This window comes from Idiotropiscis lumnitzeri, chromosome 19 (genome assembly GCF_059441095.1).
Source record: "Idiotropiscis lumnitzeri isolate Australia: NSW breed Sydney's pygmy pipehorse chromosome 19, RoL_Ilum_1.0, whole genome shotgun sequence".
NCBI classification, from domain to species: Eukaryota; Metazoa; Chordata; class Actinopteri; order Syngnathiformes; family Syngnathidae; genus Idiotropiscis; species Idiotropiscis lumnitzeri.
The window spans coordinates 13,982,924-14,000,944 of NC_142409.1; the positions used below are offsets into that span (position 1 = coordinate 13,982,924).

Sequence of the window (18,021 nt, forward strand, 5' to 3'; positions counted from 1 at the left end):
GCTGGACCTTTTTCCACTTGGGCAAAGAATTGGTCAAAGTACAATCCAAAGTCTGAAATGTTAAATTGTTTGCGAACTGGAATTCGGCTCCTAGAGGAAGTGACATCAAGAATGCACTTCAAGAAATGTCAGCGTGAGGAAGTAAATGTAGGCTCGTCAGAAGATTCAAGAATTTTAAAGGCACCTTATGGTCCAAAAACTTAGTTGTCCTGGAGTTGTTCCTAATTTGACCACCTGGCTCCGCTGTCACACATAAAGTGCTAGCGTCTGAAGCTAAATCAATTAGGCATGGATGATCTGCTCTCGAGCACGAAACTTTATTGAACTCGTTGAATTGAAGAAAGGAAGGTTTTTACAGCTCAGTTCAACATGGTGCTAACACTGAAGAGCATGTGAAATGCCGATCTGACGACTGAAGTTATTGGTTTGACTCGGATTTTGGATGCAGCAAGATCATCTTTAGGTGACTTGATCGGTCTCCCTGAGTGGAGGTTTTCACAGACAGAAATATAAATATCCGTGACCTCAATATGTCAAAATGTGAGGAAAATAGAAATGTCTCTCTTTTTGCGTATTATACAGAGCAAAAAAATATAAATATCAACTCTGACGACATCACAAACAACACAGCTGCTGAACATTCGTGGATGAAAAACGAGCCAAACTTGCCACTGAGATGAATGTGCTACGCTACAAACACTCTCAAATGAAAAACGAGCTCAACAAGCGGCTGCGCTGAATCATGTGCTATGCTACAGGCTAGCATGTGGTCATCATTTAATAAGCTAATAGGAGCGGAACGTTGGACGCAAATGTCTTACGTCGTTTGGGCAGCAGTTTGTCTTCACCAGTTAGGAGCTAACGTGTGTCCACATTGTGGTCACCTGATTTGCTTCTTAGCTTCAGCATGTCAATGGCTCCTGTCTTCATCACATGACTGGTTCCTGTCCATGTCATGCGGTTGATTCTTCTCATCGTCACCTGATTGGTTCTGGTCTTCGTTACTTGATTGGCTCTTTTCTTCATCTTGTTTCGACCGCTCGTCCGAGTTGACTGATTGTTTTTGGTTCATGTGATGCGATGGAACGTTGTCTTTCTCGCACGATTTGCATTCGTCATGTTTAAACATCAAGATGGAGTTGTAAATCTTGAGGGCGGGACCCAGTTTGATGGACATGATTCGGATGATGTCTCGCTGAGTGAGAAGAAGGAAGGCCCTTCCGTCGATTTGCTGGACAAAGTCAGAGGCCAATCAGATCACAGCAATGTTGAACAACAGCTGATTGGTCTTCTCACCTCATTGCTGAATTGTTTGGCCAAGTCTTCGCAACCGGGGAGTGACTCCACAAACGCACACACCTGAAAGTCACACACACACACACACACACTTAGAGGTTTCACACACATTTAGGAATGGAACGTTTGCCAGGACCTGCTGCACGCTCCAGTGGCGAACGGCGTTGGCGTGCACTCTGGTAACCCCTGGCAGCAGTTTGCGGTGTTGCTCCCAGCAGAGCGACAGGTCGCAAGTGGGTGTGGCTGACATGGCAGGTAGGAAGACGGACTGATGGAGCTCTGGGAAAAGGGCGTGGCCACAACGGTCAAAAGACAGCTTTTGGTCACATGATGTGTTGTTGTCGGACAGTACCTGGAGCACCCACTTGACTATTTTTCTCCTCGTCTTCCACTTTCACTGTCAGAAATGTGGCATTCCGGTGTCGCCTGCGGTGGAGTTGTTACTCTCACATTGCAGCCCATGCAAAGTTTGACTCAATAGAAGTTGCGCAACATTCCTAAAGGCCGTATCGCACGGAACAGCAAAACCACTTGTTTTGTTATAAGTGCTTCTGGAAAATGAAGAAGTCTTTGCTCCTTCACTGAGCCAACAACACATCCATGGCCAGTTAGGCCGTGAGCTCACATTTAGTTTTCCTTGTTGCAAAGCCTTTTTCTTGTCGCTAGGAAATTTGGAACATGTTCAAATCTAAGGATGGTAAGGCCCTTGTAAACAACCATAAGGCGTGTCGTCAACGTTTTTGATTCGACAAAGAGCCCGCGCTGTGGATGTTCATGTCGAGGAAGAGGAGGCGTCACTTTCTGAAGATGTCGCTGCTGAACTCGCACCTCAGAACCAACCTCAGAAGGGTGTGGGAAAAAAAAGAAGAGGTTGAGCTAACATGTTCTACAACCCGCTTGGACGACTTCAAGGAAAGAGATCAATCGGAAATCAAGTAAAGTTTTTTTTGTTAAACATTTGCCAAGGTGAGCCACTGAAAAGTTGGCGCTTCCAACATTCGCTCCCCTCGCAAACCTCTGCTGCTCACAGATGCGGCCTTAAAGCAACCGTGCGACGTTCTACTTGACCGAGCATGTGTGCAAGTTGTACGTGCAAAAGCAACATGTCTCACCTGTCAGTCATTCTTCTTCTTTTCACGACGGGACACAGCAGAGAATCTGTGGACTTCGTTTTCACCTCAGTTCTCTCCCTGCTGGACATGTGTTACTAAAATCTTGCTAGCTACTGCTTTTGAAATGTGGCCAAAGAAGAAAAAAAATAAATAAAAACTACCCTAGTGACTGGTGGTCAGGGCCGTGTGCGGCAAGGCCTCCGAGCCGATCAGGAAGCAGCAGCTCCTTACGCATATTCATGTCTGAGTATGGACATCCGAAGGCACTGAGACACAGACAGCCACTCGGTGTTAAATATTGGTCGTGACAGCAGCTGTGTCCTTGTTACGTCCCAAAAGACGGGAACCTCGCACAGCGTGTCCAGTCGTCCCACTTGCCACAAAGGACAGCAAAACCGCTAAGTGGACTTTTTAAGGAGCCGTAATATTCGCTAGACAGAAACAAAACACTCTCAAATGAAACGCTAGCTTCACGAAGCAAAAGAAGGACTAGAGAATAAATAAATAAAAAGCGAGGCATTTTGAACCCAGCATTGCTCAAAAACAAAATTTATGAACAAGGTACAAGTTTCACTCAAAAAGGTCACTTTCACAGTAACAACGTATTTCAGACATTTTTACGAGGGCCATTACGTGACGGGAGTACATACGGTAGATGAGAGCAAGAACAACGGAGCATCTGTTACAAAGAGATGAGAACGAAAAAAGTGTCCAAATACAACGGTGACAGGACAACTGTGGTGATATTTGATCTGTCATTGCTGACTTCCTTTTCACCACCTGAAAGGCGGAAAAGTGGAGAGAACCAAATGTCTACCTGTGGTGTCCGGTGTATTTCGGTCCTTTGATGTGTCCCACTCCTCGGCAGCCTGATGTGGGACATACACCCTGAGAGGGGGAGGGAGAGCTGCACCATTCTACACGCACACGCGCACGCACACGCACACACAATTTTGACTGAGGCTGATCAAGAAAAGGTGGACCGGACGACTGGACTGGGCAGATTGGCTGACCTGGCGGCACCTCCAGTGGGTGACCTGTGCGCTGGCACCAGCCTACCGGATGAAGGTCGGCGAGGTCATCGTCACACCACACGTCAAACTGATGAGACCAGGCGTCATAGTGCACCTACACACACACACACTCATACATGAGCTCAGAGACGGTCGTCTGACGGACGTTCAGCGGGTACGCCGACACTACCTTGACTCTGTAGTCTTCTGTTGCTGTTACCGTGGCAACTCGAATAAGCACGGGGTTCCTCTTATCAACTGCCTCCAGTCTTTGGTTGATCTGAAAACGGTGTGGGGCTCTCTGATTGGACACACAAGAGGTCACCACAATTTGCTGACTGTTTCACTTGTTGTGGATCACTTGTGATGTCATTTCCTCCCGTTGCTTCCTCCTTTCCATACCATCGTGAAAGCTGACCTGGGAGCAGCTTTGCAAGCGCTCTCTCGCAGGTACTCCTCCCAGGTGAAGTTCTCTGGGTCGGGGTGAGCTGAAGGTGGGATTGATTAGTATCAATTGATCCACTGAACCTTAGACATTAGTGACATACCGTGCGGCGCGGTCAAAGGTCGTCCATGTTCTTCACACCAGCCGACGGGATGAATCAAAGGACTGTCGCTCTCGCACCTGAGGTGTCCACCGGTCCGTCAACAAACAGACTAATCAAAGTCCCCTCTCAACAAGGAACTCACCAGTAGTCGTACGTGTTGTCCCAGTTGTCAAAATGCACCAAAATGCGATCATCCACAACATCCGCCACTGACGCCACGCAAACTAGGCCTGGGTTTTTTTTATCCACTGCTTCCAACTTCATGCCGACCTGGAAGCTGCATGACTAACCACAGAAGGACAGACAGGTGAGCGCACACACAAACGGAAAGTTGAGCGGAACGACAGACAGACGGCGAGACTGCGGTCTACTGACGGCTGTGCGACACGTGAAGAGGCTCGGGGGAGCGGCCTGAGCTCCAGTGGACTGCAGATAGAGCGACCAATCAAAATCACTCTCACTGCAACCTTGAGAGGGACAATTTGAGAAAGGTCACGTGACTCGTCAGATGTTGGCCATTTAAGGGGCGGAGCTACGGCCCTCACCTTTGGGCGGATGGAGGCTGCGTCGGTTGCCATGACACCAGCCCGCCGGTCGGATGTCCACCGAGTCGCCGTTGAGCCAGAAATCGTGGCACTCCGAGTAGCCGTCAAAGTGCATGCGCAGACGACAGCCAATCACCTGTCAACCCCGTCGCACCCACGGCACACACATTTGACAACGCGGATGTTGCGGAAAAATATCTCGACAATAAGAATTTGTAAACACGGCATCCGGATGAATATTGCGCTTGTGGAATATGAAGCCGTTTTGACCCATTTCAGAGGGTGGCGATTTTGCCAATTGTTGACTGAAAATGACAAAACAGCGCCAAGTGGGCTCAGCTAGCGGACGTGACATGGCCAAAGCCAGAAAACAGGTGGGCCGCGATGATCGTTACCTTGCTTGCATCTTACTTCTGAGTGCATCGTGCACATCTATGAGTTTGTGTGCATTACCTCGGCAACAGTCATCACGCAGAACATGTTTGGATGCAGAGGGTCGATTCCTTCCAGCTTCATCCCAACTTTAAAAGCACTTCTCTTTGTGGGAAATCCCTGAGACTGACATGATAACAGAAAGCTGTTACAATTTGTTTCTGTCTGTCGTCTGTCTTTGAGTGAGTGTGTCGATGTGTTCGTCACCTGGGTAAAGAGTCCCAGTGGTGCAGCTTCAGCATTCTGCAGGTTCAGGTAGTGTTGCCAGGACCACAAACGTCTCCTCCCACTCACTAAAACGCACATACTCGAGTAAAACTTTTACAAAGATTAAAATGCGCGTGCGTGCGTATGTGTGTGTGCGTGAGCGTGTGTAATACTTGCCTGGAGCGCTGCTATGTTTATTCTTCATCTTCTTTAGTGTACATCCATTTATACACGTACGCGCGCGCGCGCGCACACACACACACACGCACACAAGCGATAGGCGTTTTGGGTTCAAATTTGACAAAAGGCAAACCAATCGTGTATTTTGGTTAATTTAAACATGAAACAACAATTTGGAAAGTATTCATCATATGGAATCAATATCGATCTCAACGCTCTAGCAGCTGTACTCCTTTCTCCTGTTACAAGCCAATCGAAACAAAAGAGGAAACTCAAATCAACGTCCTTTCAAAATAAGGCCCTTTACGGGTCACAAGCGAGCGCGTGTCACGTGATACTCTATAAATCACACCTTTACTTCCAGCAGATTTGCATCGAAATAAAAAAATATCCAAAGAGCCATCAAAAGTCAATGAATACATTTCCGCTAATGGGTAGTGGCACAGTCCAGTTTATACAATTTGTTCGGCTTCTGTTCATCAAATAATTAATTTTAGGATTACGACAGAGAGGGACGAAACGACCACGGGGAGACTGGTTGCTGTTTGTCGTGCCAAAATCCAACACGCCTCAACTGATTGATCGGCGAGCCATTATTGCGAAGGTGTAAGCGATGCCGCGAGCAACATCAACACCAGCTTGCCAAAATCAGCTCGTTACGGTACCACGACCCACTAAAGTGGCGCCCGGCCGGCCATCCGCTCCCGAAACTCGTCGAGCGGATCCCGGCACCCCTGTTGAGTTGAGACGGGGGGGGGCGACTGGCACGAAACCCCACAAAACAAAACAAAAACTACACCTACCGCTGCCTAAGATCCGCCAACAGTCGCTTCGCTCGAACAACACGGAAACGCTGCGCGAGCTGAAGAGTGCGCATGCGCATGCCGCGTATAGACAAGCAGACAGACAGACCGACTCATTGAAGGGTTGTACCAGATGAGAAAGAAAAATAACTTATTAATTTAAGTACTCGCGGAAGTAGAATCTTCATGTATTGAGAATATTTCAATAAATTAGTGTGAACTCAATGAATTCGTAAACTAATCCAAGAGATTCAACGCAAAGCATCGTGGGTGCGTACCGAGTACACAGGCAAAAATGTTCTCTATTAATTAGTGGGCGAAATTACTTTCATGTCCAGAACTTTATACCCTGGGATGTAAACCCCCCTTCCTTGGTGAGACAATATAAAAAGCTGATTTATAATAATCCTGAACGATTTGGGAAAAACTCGACAACAAAACTTGAAATATTAAACTCGGAAAAAAATGACTCACTCGAAGCTAACGGTTAGCATCGCCGACCATGACTACAATCTGGTGCAAGAGAAAGAGAAGGAAAATATAAGAGAAACTGTGATAAACATTCTCACACGTGTGATTCCGGTGTCGGTGGACAAATTATGGGAAACAGCCAACAAGACAGCACGTCCGATCATCATCCAGTTCAGCATGAGGACAACGATCGAGGGACGACATCTGGAGAAGAGCAAAGGAGGCCAACGTGTGCAGAGAAATTAACAAAACATTCAAGGAAGATTTTTCTAAAGAAGACTGAGAGGCACGGGCAAAGCTGTGGCCAGCAGTGGACGAAGAGCTTTCTTGACGGAGGGGTATGAGATCATTAACGGCAAAAGAGTTGAACCTTAAAATCTGATGAGTGAATTGGTGATAAGGACAAATATATATATATATATATATATATATATATATATATATATATATGTATATGTATGTATATGTATGTATATATATATAGTTATGCATGTAGGTGTGTGCAAATATGTGCTTATGTAATATGTTCAAAATGGTTGGTAATAGTTAGATAACACCCAGGATTATTAGGGTTTAAAAAAAGAAAAGTTCAATTACAACAGGTTAATTCCTGCCTTTTTCCAGGTTGTTGTTTTGATTTTGAGGTCCAGACCTTGGTACAAAGTGGAAGAGAGACAATTGCACGTGTGCTCAAAACTCCTCCCACTTACATCCTTAGGTCCTTGCACACTTGCACTTCCTCACCTTCTTACTGCTCCTGTCCAACACCAGCACGGCAGCACTTGGAGGTGAGTTGCTTTCTCTTTGCACTCGAAACATATTTGTAAGATTCATCAATCACGTATTGTTTTTAGTGTGATGAATGACGTCATTTAGCGCACCCAACCACTGAGCAAGATGCTAATTGTTACTATACTATTATTAAACACACAAACTAGCGACATGAGTAATTGTAGTATGTACGATGCCTGTTCGTCACAGAACGCACCCACTGCCCAGCCACACCAACCCATGTTGCCAGTCCGCAAAAGTTATGGAGTTGTATGAAGAAGCGCATTAAAGGAAGTTTAGTCAACACTCAACAATGATATCTTGTTTATGACAACAATTAATATAAATTAGAGATTGCAATCTACACAAAAAAAAGCATGTCAATTAATCACACATCCCTTTTATGTGTTTGTGCGCCCAAACATAAAATACTGCAGCAATAAAGTATCAAGGTCTCGTTACAGTCTGAAGACCAAAGTGAAAACGCTTGCATCTGATTGGGTGCCAAGATCCATTTCCTCTTAATGGACTCTTGAACACAAGCACACACGCACCCCCCCCCCCCCCCCCCACACACACACACACCCACACTCTGAGATCAATACACCGGATGTGCCTGACTTCCTTTGAATCTTAGCGCAGATTTGTAGCCAGTAGAATACGTACTTAAGATAGCAGCAAATGCTGTAAACAGCCGCACGGTACTTTGAATGGTCCACATTGTCCTCGTATAAAAGAGCTCCAGTCTATTTGTCTCTGCTTGGTGGCCTACAGAAAGATGTCATCTTCATCGACTGATCAGACAAAGACTGCTGACTCCCAGCACATTGCCATGGAAACGTACTGGCGAGAGGTGGCGAGCATGGAGATGGAGGTAGAGGAAGAGGAGGAGGAGAGGAAGAGTATGGACGGTAAGACAGAAGTTTTCTTATGGTAGCATGGTGAGTGGTTTCCATGTGCGCCTCACACTTCTGACCTTCGGGTTCCATCCAATCCAGCTACAGAAAATTGTGTAGCTCCCTTCTCATATAAAGTCAACTGGAAATGACTCCAACTCCCCAAATAAGGGGAAGCGTTCTCCCAAAATATTTTTTTGTGTGACTTGGAAACAAATCAGAAAATGAAATTATGGTGCAGAGCTGGAGCTGGAGGAGGCGTGGCTAACAGAGGCGGGGCTATCTTCTCTGCTGGTCAGTTCGACATCTGAGGAGGCTCCTCCCACTGTCCAGACTCTGCCCCCTGCCCAGGCGCTCTTGGCCACACTGACGCGTCAACAAACGCAGACAGTCAAGACACGACTGCACAACTACACGCACACGCTCAAGAACACACACAGACAAGCCATCATGCACGTCAAAGACATCTTTGCTGTAAGTCCCTCACGCATGCGCACACACACCCCCACACACACACGCACACCCCCCCCCCCCCCCACACACACACACACTCAAAATGCACACACAGAAACTCACAGGGTGGCGTAAACTTTTTTTTTTCTTTCCTCAGTCTGAATTTGAAGCAGTAGTGAGCTGCGCCTCTCACAGTCACAGTGGCCGCTCAGTGCCAAATTGCTACGACAAAAAGTCCACAAAAACCATCCGAAGACACACCAAGTCAGGTAACTGTCTAACGTGCCCTTCCTGTCTCGTTGCCTGAAGTCCGCCCAGGTTGGAGGACGAGGAAGTGTATTGATTGCTGTTTATTTTCAGAGCACCCTGGCCTTTCCTCGTTCTGTTACGACGTCAAGCCATCGTCCCCGCCTGCCTCATCCAAGCACACGGCCAGCGCGCAAGATGATTGGGCGAAACGAGCCGATTGGTTGGTGCGTGACTCTCCGTACTCGGACGGAGTGGCGGAGCATAAAAGGGGCGGCACTTGTTGGGACTGCCTGCTAGACCACAGTGGAGACGTGCCGGTGAGCGTGACCTTTGGCCTCGTGTAAAGTGTGACTTTGTGTGCAAGTATTGGATGCGAGAAATTGCATATGTGTGAGAGGATTTCTCTTGTGTTAGTGAATAAAGTTCAATAGTGTGCGAGCACGTTTCATTCATTCGAACGATGTCCCTGACGGCCCGTCATGTACGTGTGTGCATGTCGTGTAGTTTGTGTGTCCATGTTCCAGCATGACGCGGGCAGATGACCTGTCGTCGGGCGACGTGAAGCGACTGGGTTTCATCTGTCACATTGAGCTCTCGACCTTCCTGCTGACGCTGGGAATTCAAAGCAAACGCACGCGACCAGAACGCACGAGGATCGGCGGTACGCTTTTGCTTGGTGAAGCCGATGTTAAAGCTCCAATGTCTTTTAAACAAGTGCTATGGACTCTCTGTCAGACGGCGCCGTATTTGGCGTTCCTCTCAACACGTTGCTGGAAAATGACAAGAAGAAATGTCCTTCGATCAAAGTTCCTGTCATCTTTCACAAGGTCCTTCTGCCATTAGCTGCTAGCATGTGGCTTCTTGCTAAAGTTTAGGAGGAGACACATGCATTGACGCCCATGTGTGTGTAGTTGTTGTGCGTGTTACAGCAGAGTGGCTTGCAGACTGAAGGAATTCTCCGAATATCAGGATCAGTTGCTCGACTAAAGGTAACACGTGCGTACACACAGTCAGCATTACTAACGTCTGCACTTTTATTGATGCATAATCTGATACACCGCAGATTGATTTTAAAGGGGGAATTTGCGCCCCCTTGTGGAGATGCCCTTTGTAAGGCTATTTCTCAACACAACTGGATTTATAAAGCACTTTAACGCAACCCACACTGTATACAAAGTGCTGTACGTGGTGCAAAAGTAAGTCATACATACACAATTTATAATTAAGACAGTAAAAAGCACAAAAACAGTAAAACCAAAACCAAGTCTCATGCTGAGTCAAAAGCCAAGGAATAAAAATTAGCTTTTTTAAAGATGGCAAGTGAGGGAGCGTAAATAACGTTTAACGCAGTGATTCTCAAATAGTGGGGCGCGCCCCCCCTTGTGCCCCTCAATTGCGTGTTCCCATCGAGAATGCGAGCCACATTTCAGCCGAGTCTGCATCCACGACTCGTCAGCCGTATCATGTTACCCACAATTCATTGCGGAGTTGACCTCAATAGCAGGAAACGCACCTGAACACGTGAGTGTGTGTGTGCATGTGCGCAGTACCTGCGCAGAGAGTTGGACAGGTGTCCGGAAGGGTTCGATTGGTTGTCATTGCGACAAGTGGACGCCGCTGGTCTCTTGAAGCTTTTCATCCGAGAGCTGCCCACTCCTCTGCTGACGCACGCGCACCTGCCCACCTACCGCGCTGTTCTGGGTACGCAAACGCTTGCGCGTTCAAACTTGTGCGTTCACGCCCACAAAATATGACGTGGGCGCCTGCGCGCAGGTGTGTCTGGGTCGGTGCACCAGGTTCAGGCGCTGCAGTTGTTGTCTTTGTTGCTACCTGAGGCAAACAGAGAAACTCTGAGGGTGAGTGACAGTCGTAGCTGGTAAGCTTCACTTCTCAGGTTTGTCACCATGGTTACAGAGCCCCGCTCCTCTCTTCCTCCAGGCTCTGCTGGTCTTCCTCCGCCAGGTGGTCTCCCACCAGGAGCACAACAGGATGTCCCTTTGGAACGTGTCCACGGTCATGGCACCGAACCTGTTCGCCCCCCATCGCCGTGGCAGCAAGCGTCAGGATGGCCTGGAGGAGGCGGTGGGCGGTGCTCACCTGATCGGGCTCATGATCACGCACCAGGACCTGTTGTGGACGGTGAGTCTACCCACCCGCGAGCGTCTCGCTGTTGTCTCACTGTTGTCTCACTGAAGCCCATCCCCACCCCCCACCACCTTCTTGCGGCAGGTCCCCAACTTCTTGTTGACGCAGCTGAGACATATGAACCAAGCGTCCAATCATAAACTGGGCCTCTACCACCCCGGACGTCTGCTCAGGACCAGGAATGACAAAAACAAGAAGCAGGTAATAAGCTCAATGTTCTTCTTAGGCCCTTTTACCCGCAAAATGTTTCCCATAGTTCACCACTGCTGATAAAACTATCGGCGTCGAAAGAATTCTGGACTCACTGCAAGGCGTTTTTAAGAGGCCTTCAAACAGGAAGTGAAGTCTTACCTGCCGCCAAAATGCCTTCTGTGTCGTCAAGGTGACGGAGTTCTGCGAAGGAATCATTAAGGTTCACGCGCCCCTCCATGCCAAAGTTTCCATGGCGATACAACTTGACAGGCAGATGACAGCCAAAGATGTCACCGCCCACTTCAAGTGTGACAACAGGTACACACGCGCTCAGAACACACAAAACAACAAGTGAACCTTAAATTGATTTTGTCATACGTCCAAATTAGGCTAATCTGCACAAATTGAAAGAAGGCAACTGAAATCTTGCTTTTCAAGATGTTTCACCTTTCATGTTACGGTAAAAATAATAGCAGAGAAGTTCTCCTCTTTGCCTGCAGTCAGGTCCCGAAATACTGCGACATTGACACAGTTGCCCTCTTTTTGGCAATATACGGATTTGAAATGCAACCAACAAGACATTCATCTGCTTGATGTCGCTTCAGTGCAACAAAAATTAAGAGAACTGCAACTCCTAGACGACTCTTAGACCTTCTTTTCCGTGCAGTAATTTGAAATATACCACATAGTTAGGCAAAAAGCCACATCTGCCAAAAACAAGAAGCCACCTTTTGACCTGCCCTCCGGAGACACAGCTAAAATGTGAGGTGAAGGGAGGAAGCCTTTTGGATTCCAAGAAACTTTTTCCCCAACCAACAAGAGTCCAATTGCCTCCGTTCGACTTTTTTTCTGAGGTCGTCCGATCACAATTGTCCGTTGAAGCTACACAAACGAAAAGGACGTCAAAGTCATGTGATCTCTGTCCAGCGACGTGCAGCGGCTCTTCGAAGTCGGGGGGAACATCGGCGAGCGGCGTCTCCATCCGGATTGTCTTCTGCTGGACGTTTACTGTGTGAACCCGGGCTGCGATTGGCTCGTCAAACCCTGACGCACCCTCTCCATCAAGTCATGGATAACGTCAGAACCAAAGAAGCAAGCGGGACCCAAGCCACGTGAACGTTTGTGCTCATGAAACTGAACAAAGAGTTTTATTTGAAATGGAATCCAAGCGTCTGTGTACGTTAGGAGCAGCTCATGTTGTCCATCTGCGACTCCTCAGCGGCCATGGCGGCGGCCTGCAGCGCTTCCGTGTCGCTCTGCAGAGGATTTGCCAACTTCCTCTCGCTGTGCATGTTGTTCTCATGACGCTTCAGATCGGATGCCTGCCAACAAACAATCGAAAAACAAAACGCCATGGTGCTGTCAGTCGCATCACGAAGTCAATCATCAGAGAGCATTTCAAGGAAACAAATCCAGAGCAGTATTGCGACGGAGATTTACTTGGGTGACAAGGCGGATTCAACTGGTTCATTGCTCAACTTAAGTTAAAATGCAAATAAAAAAAGAAAAATTGGTATTGTGATGTCTTGGCATGTGGACATTTGCCTTTTATTCAATGGGTTGGACAAAACAAAGAGCTGCCGACAGCCACAACTCGGCCAAAATCTCACATGCAGACCAAGCGGCCAAATTGACTCCAGCATCTGACTTCAACCGAGAGGCCACACCCCTTCAAGGCATACACGTGACACAAAAACTACAGTCTATATTGTAATTCCACTTCATAAATGCGGTTATATTTTGTCAAATATGCTGCTTGAAAAAAAGATGTTTGGGGAGATATTTATTTCACCGTCTAGACAATGTGAAGTCACGATACAATTGCATTTGGCAATTTTAGGAGGGTATCACCACCACAGAAAGGTGGCGATGACCTGCCTGAACACGAAAATTAGAGCAGTACACGTCTGTCAGCCGGGTGAAGCGACTGGTCTCCCTGTCACGAGCTCTGTTCTCTCCCTTCACACGTCCGTCACTCCTGAGCTGAGAAAACGCTGTACATGTACACTACATGCTTCTCAACTTATTTGGACACCAATATGGAGCCACCCCTTAAAGGTTTTATGATGCTAACAATTTGACTGTTGGGACAGATTCGCGTCAAGGTGGTGTATGTGTGTGTGTCTCTGTGGAAGTCATGATGCGAGCACCTTGGCGAAGGCCTTCGTGCATGACGCACACACAAAAGGTTTTTCTCCTCGGTGTCGCCTCTCGTGATCTTTCAGGTGCGACTTGTGCTTGAAGGCCTGGGGACGGACAGACATGTGACAGTGGCGGGCGGACGGACGGACAAATCGCTTTCCCAACACACCTTGTCACACATCTGGCAGGCAAACGGTCGTTCGTTGCTGTGGACTCGCTCGTGTTTTTTCAAGTCTGGAGCCCGAATGAAGGACTTCCCGCAGACGTCGCATCTGTACGGCTTGAAGCCCGAGTGGATCTTCAGGTGTTCTATGACAGACACAGTCACGCTTGCAGCGCCAGATGGCCGGGCGGCCGAGCGGCGGCGACTTCTTACCTTTGAGGTGAGCGTGTGTAGTGAAGGCTTTGGCGCAGATCTCGCATGCAAACGGCCGCTCAGCCGAATGGAGCTTCTCGTGTTTCCTAAAAACATAACGCGGTCACGCACGCGCCAAGTGTCAAGGTCTGCCACAACGTTCGCTTGCTACCTGAGTCTGGACTCGTCCAAGAAGGTCTTGGCACACACGTGACATGCCAGCTGTTCTCTATGTCCGTAGAGCAGATATTCGAACTTCATGTCGGCCGCAGCCCAAGCGGGCGGCTGCTCGTCTTTTACCTCACCCATGCTGTCTGCAAACGTTAGCGTCTGGGTGGCGTGGTGCTCCGCCCCCAGGTCTTTTGGCTCCGCCTCCATGTCCGTTACCACATCTTGGTCATAGCAGGCCACCTGGAGGACACACACGCGCAATAACGTGATGCGCTGGAAACGCGCCACCTTTAGGCTCGGCTGCTACATTGCTAGCATGACATATTTGTAAGTGAATGTTACTTCAAAGACTTTGAAGTTGTACTTTCTGGAATGGATCAATGCAAGTGAATTTTGCATTATGCTTATCACCATTTTGCAAAACGGTGTCGTTTTTCTAGCCAAGCAAAAACCAGCATCCCGCCATCTGTTCCATACGAGGCCGTGCTTCTCGATCCGTCACAAGAGGCAAACTGGTCGATGGCCAACGTGACAGAGCCATTACCAGTTTGTGACATTAACTCATTAAGTATTTTTTTCTTCAAACAAATATTAAATCTTTTAAACCATCATATTTCAAGTCAAATCCAGAGACATTAACATCAGAGGTGAAGTCACTCGAGTTTTTCACTTGATTTCCCGTCATTCCATAATACCTTGTGTACGTGCTCATTGGCCAATTCCTTCAAAATGGCTTCCTGCACGCGCAGCGCAGCATTGGGAGATTTATCCAGCTCTTGAGTGGCCGAGGCCCCGACAAGGTCATCTGGGGTGGGCGTGTCCTCATGCTCCCCAAGAACCTGCACTGCCACGCGCGCACACACATACACAAACACACACACAAATCATTAAAACAGGAGAAAAAAAAACATCTTTGCTAAGGCAAGACATCAGCCCCCGTGGCTTAGTGAGTGTTCCCCAACAATAAGAGCAGGAGACCATTGTTGACGATGACAAATATTGCGAATCGCATCGAGTGTTGACCTCGGCCTCAGCGACCAGCTGAGCCTCGGGAGGCAGCGCCATCTTTACGATGTCGTAAGGAAACTTGTCCTTGTCCTCGGCTGGCGCATCTTCTCGTTTCTGGGGGGGGGGGGTAGAAAAAAAGATGCTCTTCAACTGTGAGACCCAGCGCCACTGTTTCTACGCAACCATAGTTGTACTTTCCATTAATTCTATCGAAAGGCAAGTTATGTGTATCGCAATTTCCTTTGTACACATCACCTGCAAAAGTTACAAGTAGCGCATATTTATGATTTCTCACAATAATTATGAAAACAGATGAATATCAATAGGCAACTCTGTATTTTCTTCTTTTTTTACAGATATAAATCTGTCAGAGCTCGCATTTTCCTTCTACAACATTCCTAGCCAATCACCATGTCGCATCACTGGTGAGCTAGTCGTGGAACGTGCCCGCGGGCTACCTTTGTGGTCCTTGGGGGCGACCACGTAGGCGAGCACTACTCTACGACTTAGGGATGATCACAAGCACTTTTCACCAGCTCCAAACTTTTCTTCAACATTGGACGACCCTACGCTGATGCGCGTGCATGCGCGCGTACCTGAGAACAGAGTTTGTCGAGGAAGCGGATGCCCAGGATTTGTCCTGACGACATCATCAGGTTGATGTCTCGCTTCTTGACGGAGATTTTGGATGTGTACATGTAGTTCAACACCTCTTCGAAGATGTCCGAGCGGATGAAGTCTATCTCGATCACAGACGAGTTGTCCACCTGCACGTGCACACACACTGAGTACTATCACATGCGATTCTCAGGTCTGTTGTGTGGCTACCTCGTGCTTTTTGAAGAGTTTTTTGAAGTAATTGGAGCAGGCCGCCAAGACGCAGCGGTGAGCGCGGAACTTGACGTCTTCGACCACCACAGCGATGTCACAGTGCTCACCCTCCAGGCGCTGCTCGTTGAGCAACTTGAGGAAGACATTCTTGTGCTCCTCGTCCACATACTTCACCGTCTCGGCCATCTGCATGTGTTCATCACACACATCCTTCACTCTTCACTTGGACGGGGTCTCACCAATGCGTCATTGGGCGCGCTAGTCCGAATTATGATGAGGGGACTGTCATTTGAAATGATTTGACGCCACGTTTTAGACACAACTGCAAAGTGGAATATCAGCAGGAAAGGTGTATGAATGGAAGCGCTGTGGCGTAGTGGTAAGCACTTTTGCCTCACAGTTCTGACGTTGTCGTTTCATATGCAGGCTACGGCTTTCCTGAGTGAAGTTTGCCCGTTTTCTCCCACCGTGTGCGTTCTGCCGATACTCGGACTTCGTACCAAATTCCAAAAGGATGCATGTTAGGTTCATTGAAACCTCAAAGTTGTCCATAGGTGCGGATTTTTTTTTACTGTTTCTATGTGACCGCTGACTGGCTGCTGAACAGTCCAGTCTGTACTTGCCTCAATCTCACCCAAAGTCAGCTGGGACGAAGAAAACGGAATGATGTATTCATTTACTGGAAAGCCAAAGTAGAGGAGAACGTTTGAAAAGTGGCAAATACAAAACTAAAACTATGAATGAAAAGTGTACAACGTCGACGGCCCTAAAATGTTAAAAAAAAATTTGTTGAAAGACGTCGTCAAAGTTTAGGATCGCGGGCACGCGCCTCAGAGACTGTGTGCGTGTTCTCATGACGTCACGCGCAAACGTTTTATTCAAAGGGCTAACAATTAGCATGGACCCGCTAACGTGCAAACTCGGACACGAAACCTAATCACAAACACAAGATGGGACGCCGCCGAGTCGTTGAGCGGTTGGTCGAAGGAGAACGACGCAAAAAATGAAACCTTTTCTTATTCAAGTGACAAGCAGCCGCTTGTCGTTCGTTGTTGACTTTATCAAAGACCTTAGTGAAGCCGCCATTACGCTAAATGAACGAACGACCGAAGCGCAATCGTAGCCTTCCGCCCGCTACGACAAGGACGGCTCCGTTTGTTGGTCCTGTTGCTAAATGGCGGGCGCGAGGCCTGGCTGCCGTTGGACACTAGGCACAAAATGGCGATTCACTTCGTTGGTTGTAGTCGCGGCGTTCAGTGGCGGACGTCTGCGCGCGGCCGTTCGCGTTCACGGATCGAGCCGGGAGCGAGACGCAGGCACGCGGGCAGCACGAGCGAGCAGGCGGCCATGAGCGGAACGAGAACGCGCAGCCATCCCAGCGTACTGGGCGCGGGCGCGGCGGGCTCTTACCTCACAGCGGTCGAGATGTTCGGCTGCGTCCGCTCACCGGAGGCCCGGCCGCCAGCAAGTAACCTGAACGCCCCGACTGGCCGTCGGTCTTGTTCCTCTTCTTGTTGTTGTTCTTGTTGTTGATGTCGTCGTCGTTGAGGCCGCGCTTTGCGCCTGTACGCGAAGATCCCAGACGGAGCGCCTGCCGGCTCATCGCGCATGCGCTGTGCCGCCGAGCGCGGCGTCTTTCGAAGAGAGCGCTCCATATGTTCACGTGGTGCCGTTTCCGACCCGTTTCGTCATGTTTGGGTTACTTGGCACAACCGTGGCGTCAACATATCTCTTGCATGGTACGATCAGTGCTAATAGGCGAGTGCTGAACCCCCTAACACACACAGTTTGCAGACTTTAAAATGGGCTCCTCAACCATTCGCATCAGTCGTCAAGAAGCGCAAGTGCCGAAATGAAAACAGCACAGACATTACTGTTAAGTCAAGTGGGCCACCTCCCAATCATCAGACATCAAGTCCCAAGACGACAGATCAGAAAATTTAGGACAGCAAGTAGTTTATGTCCATTCACGTTCGAATCCACAATCTCCGGGTACTTGGGTTTCCTCCCACATTCCAAAATAAAAAAAACATGCTTAGTAGGTTCATTGACCACTCTTTGTGTGATTGTGATTATGAATAGCTTTGTCTCTGTGTGCCCTGCCATTGGCTGGCATCCAGTTCAGGATCAACCCCTCTTGATGCCGGAAAAACATCTGGGCTAGGCTGCAGCCCGCCATCGACCATCGTGATGATATTTTT

The 18,021-nt window shown here is 48.3% G+C and overlaps 3 protein-coding genes across 6 annotated transcripts; 1 reads left to right on the forward strand and 2 right to left on the reverse strand.

The window, feature by feature from the left end:
- Positions 1 to 293: 293 nt before the first annotated feature.
- Positions 294 to 6,265, reverse strand: l3mbtl4 (L3MBTL histone methyl-lysine binding protein 4). 2 transcript variants are annotated; one of them, XM_088282888.1, is made up of 18 exons: positions 6,137 to 6,265; positions 5,331 to 5,361; positions 5,154 to 5,239; positions 4,968 to 5,072; positions 4,515 to 4,650; positions 4,345 to 4,436; positions 4,112 to 4,254; positions 3,970 to 4,046; positions 3,824 to 3,909; positions 3,612 to 3,722; positions 3,422 to 3,536; positions 3,226 to 3,325; positions 2,570 to 2,674; positions 2,409 to 2,486; positions 1,649 to 1,722; positions 1,433 to 1,575; positions 1,297 to 1,359; positions 294 to 1,231 (listed from the first exon to the last, which is right to left on the reverse strand). In XM_088282888.1, the coding sequence occupies exons 2-18, from the start codon at positions 5,356 to 5,358 to the stop codon at positions 911 to 913; spliced, it is 1,863 nt and encodes a 620-aa protein (XP_088139014.1). In that variant the 5' UTR covers positions 5,359 to 5,361; positions 6,137 to 6,265; the 3' UTR covers positions 294 to 910. The 2 variants fall into 2 exon arrangements, with proteins under 2 accessions (XP_088139014.1, XP_088139013.1); XM_088282887.1 differs by having other exon boundaries at positions 2,409 to 2,489.
- Positions 6,136 to 12,890, forward strand: arhgap28 (Rho GTPase activating protein 28). The gene is made up of 15 exons (XM_088282885.1): positions 6,136 to 6,945; positions 7,232 to 7,395; positions 8,153 to 8,289; positions 8,516 to 8,748; positions 8,885 to 8,996; positions 9,088 to 9,293; positions 9,481 to 9,637; positions 9,712 to 9,803; positions 9,888 to 9,965; positions 10,524 to 10,677; positions 10,750 to 10,832; positions 10,915 to 11,115; positions 11,206 to 11,322; positions 11,504 to 11,631; positions 12,241 to 12,890. Exons 1-15 carry the CDS (start codon positions 6,736 to 6,738, stop codon positions 12,359 to 12,361), a joined length of 2,193 nt encoding a protein of 730 aa, XP_088139011.1. The 5' UTR covers positions 6,136 to 6,735; the 3' UTR covers positions 12,362 to 12,890.
- On the reverse strand, positions 12,429 to 17,451 carry zbtb14 (zinc finger and BTB domain containing 14). Of its 3 annotated transcripts, XM_088282890.1 has the most exons (10): positions 17,231 to 17,451; positions 15,818 to 16,006; positions 15,586 to 15,756; positions 14,960 to 15,103; positions 14,677 to 14,820; positions 13,983 to 14,221; positions 13,832 to 13,917; positions 13,625 to 13,764; positions 13,464 to 13,559; positions 12,429 to 12,635 (listed from the first exon to the last, which is right to left on the reverse strand). In XM_088282890.1, exons 2-10 carry the CDS (start codon positions 16,004 to 16,006, stop codon positions 12,495 to 12,497), a joined length of 1,350 nt encoding a protein of 449 aa, XP_088139016.1. In that variant the 5' UTR covers positions 17,231 to 17,451; the 3' UTR covers positions 12,429 to 12,494. The 3 variants fall into 3 exon arrangements, with proteins under 3 accessions (XP_088139016.1, XP_088139015.1, XP_088139017.1); XM_088282889.1 differs by lacking the exon at positions 17,231 to 17,451 and having other exon boundaries at positions 15,818 to 17,212; XM_088282891.1 differs by lacking the exon at positions 17,231 to 17,451 and having other exon boundaries at positions 15,005 to 15,103; positions 15,818 to 17,211.
- Positions 17,452 to 18,021: the final 570 nt, after the last annotated feature.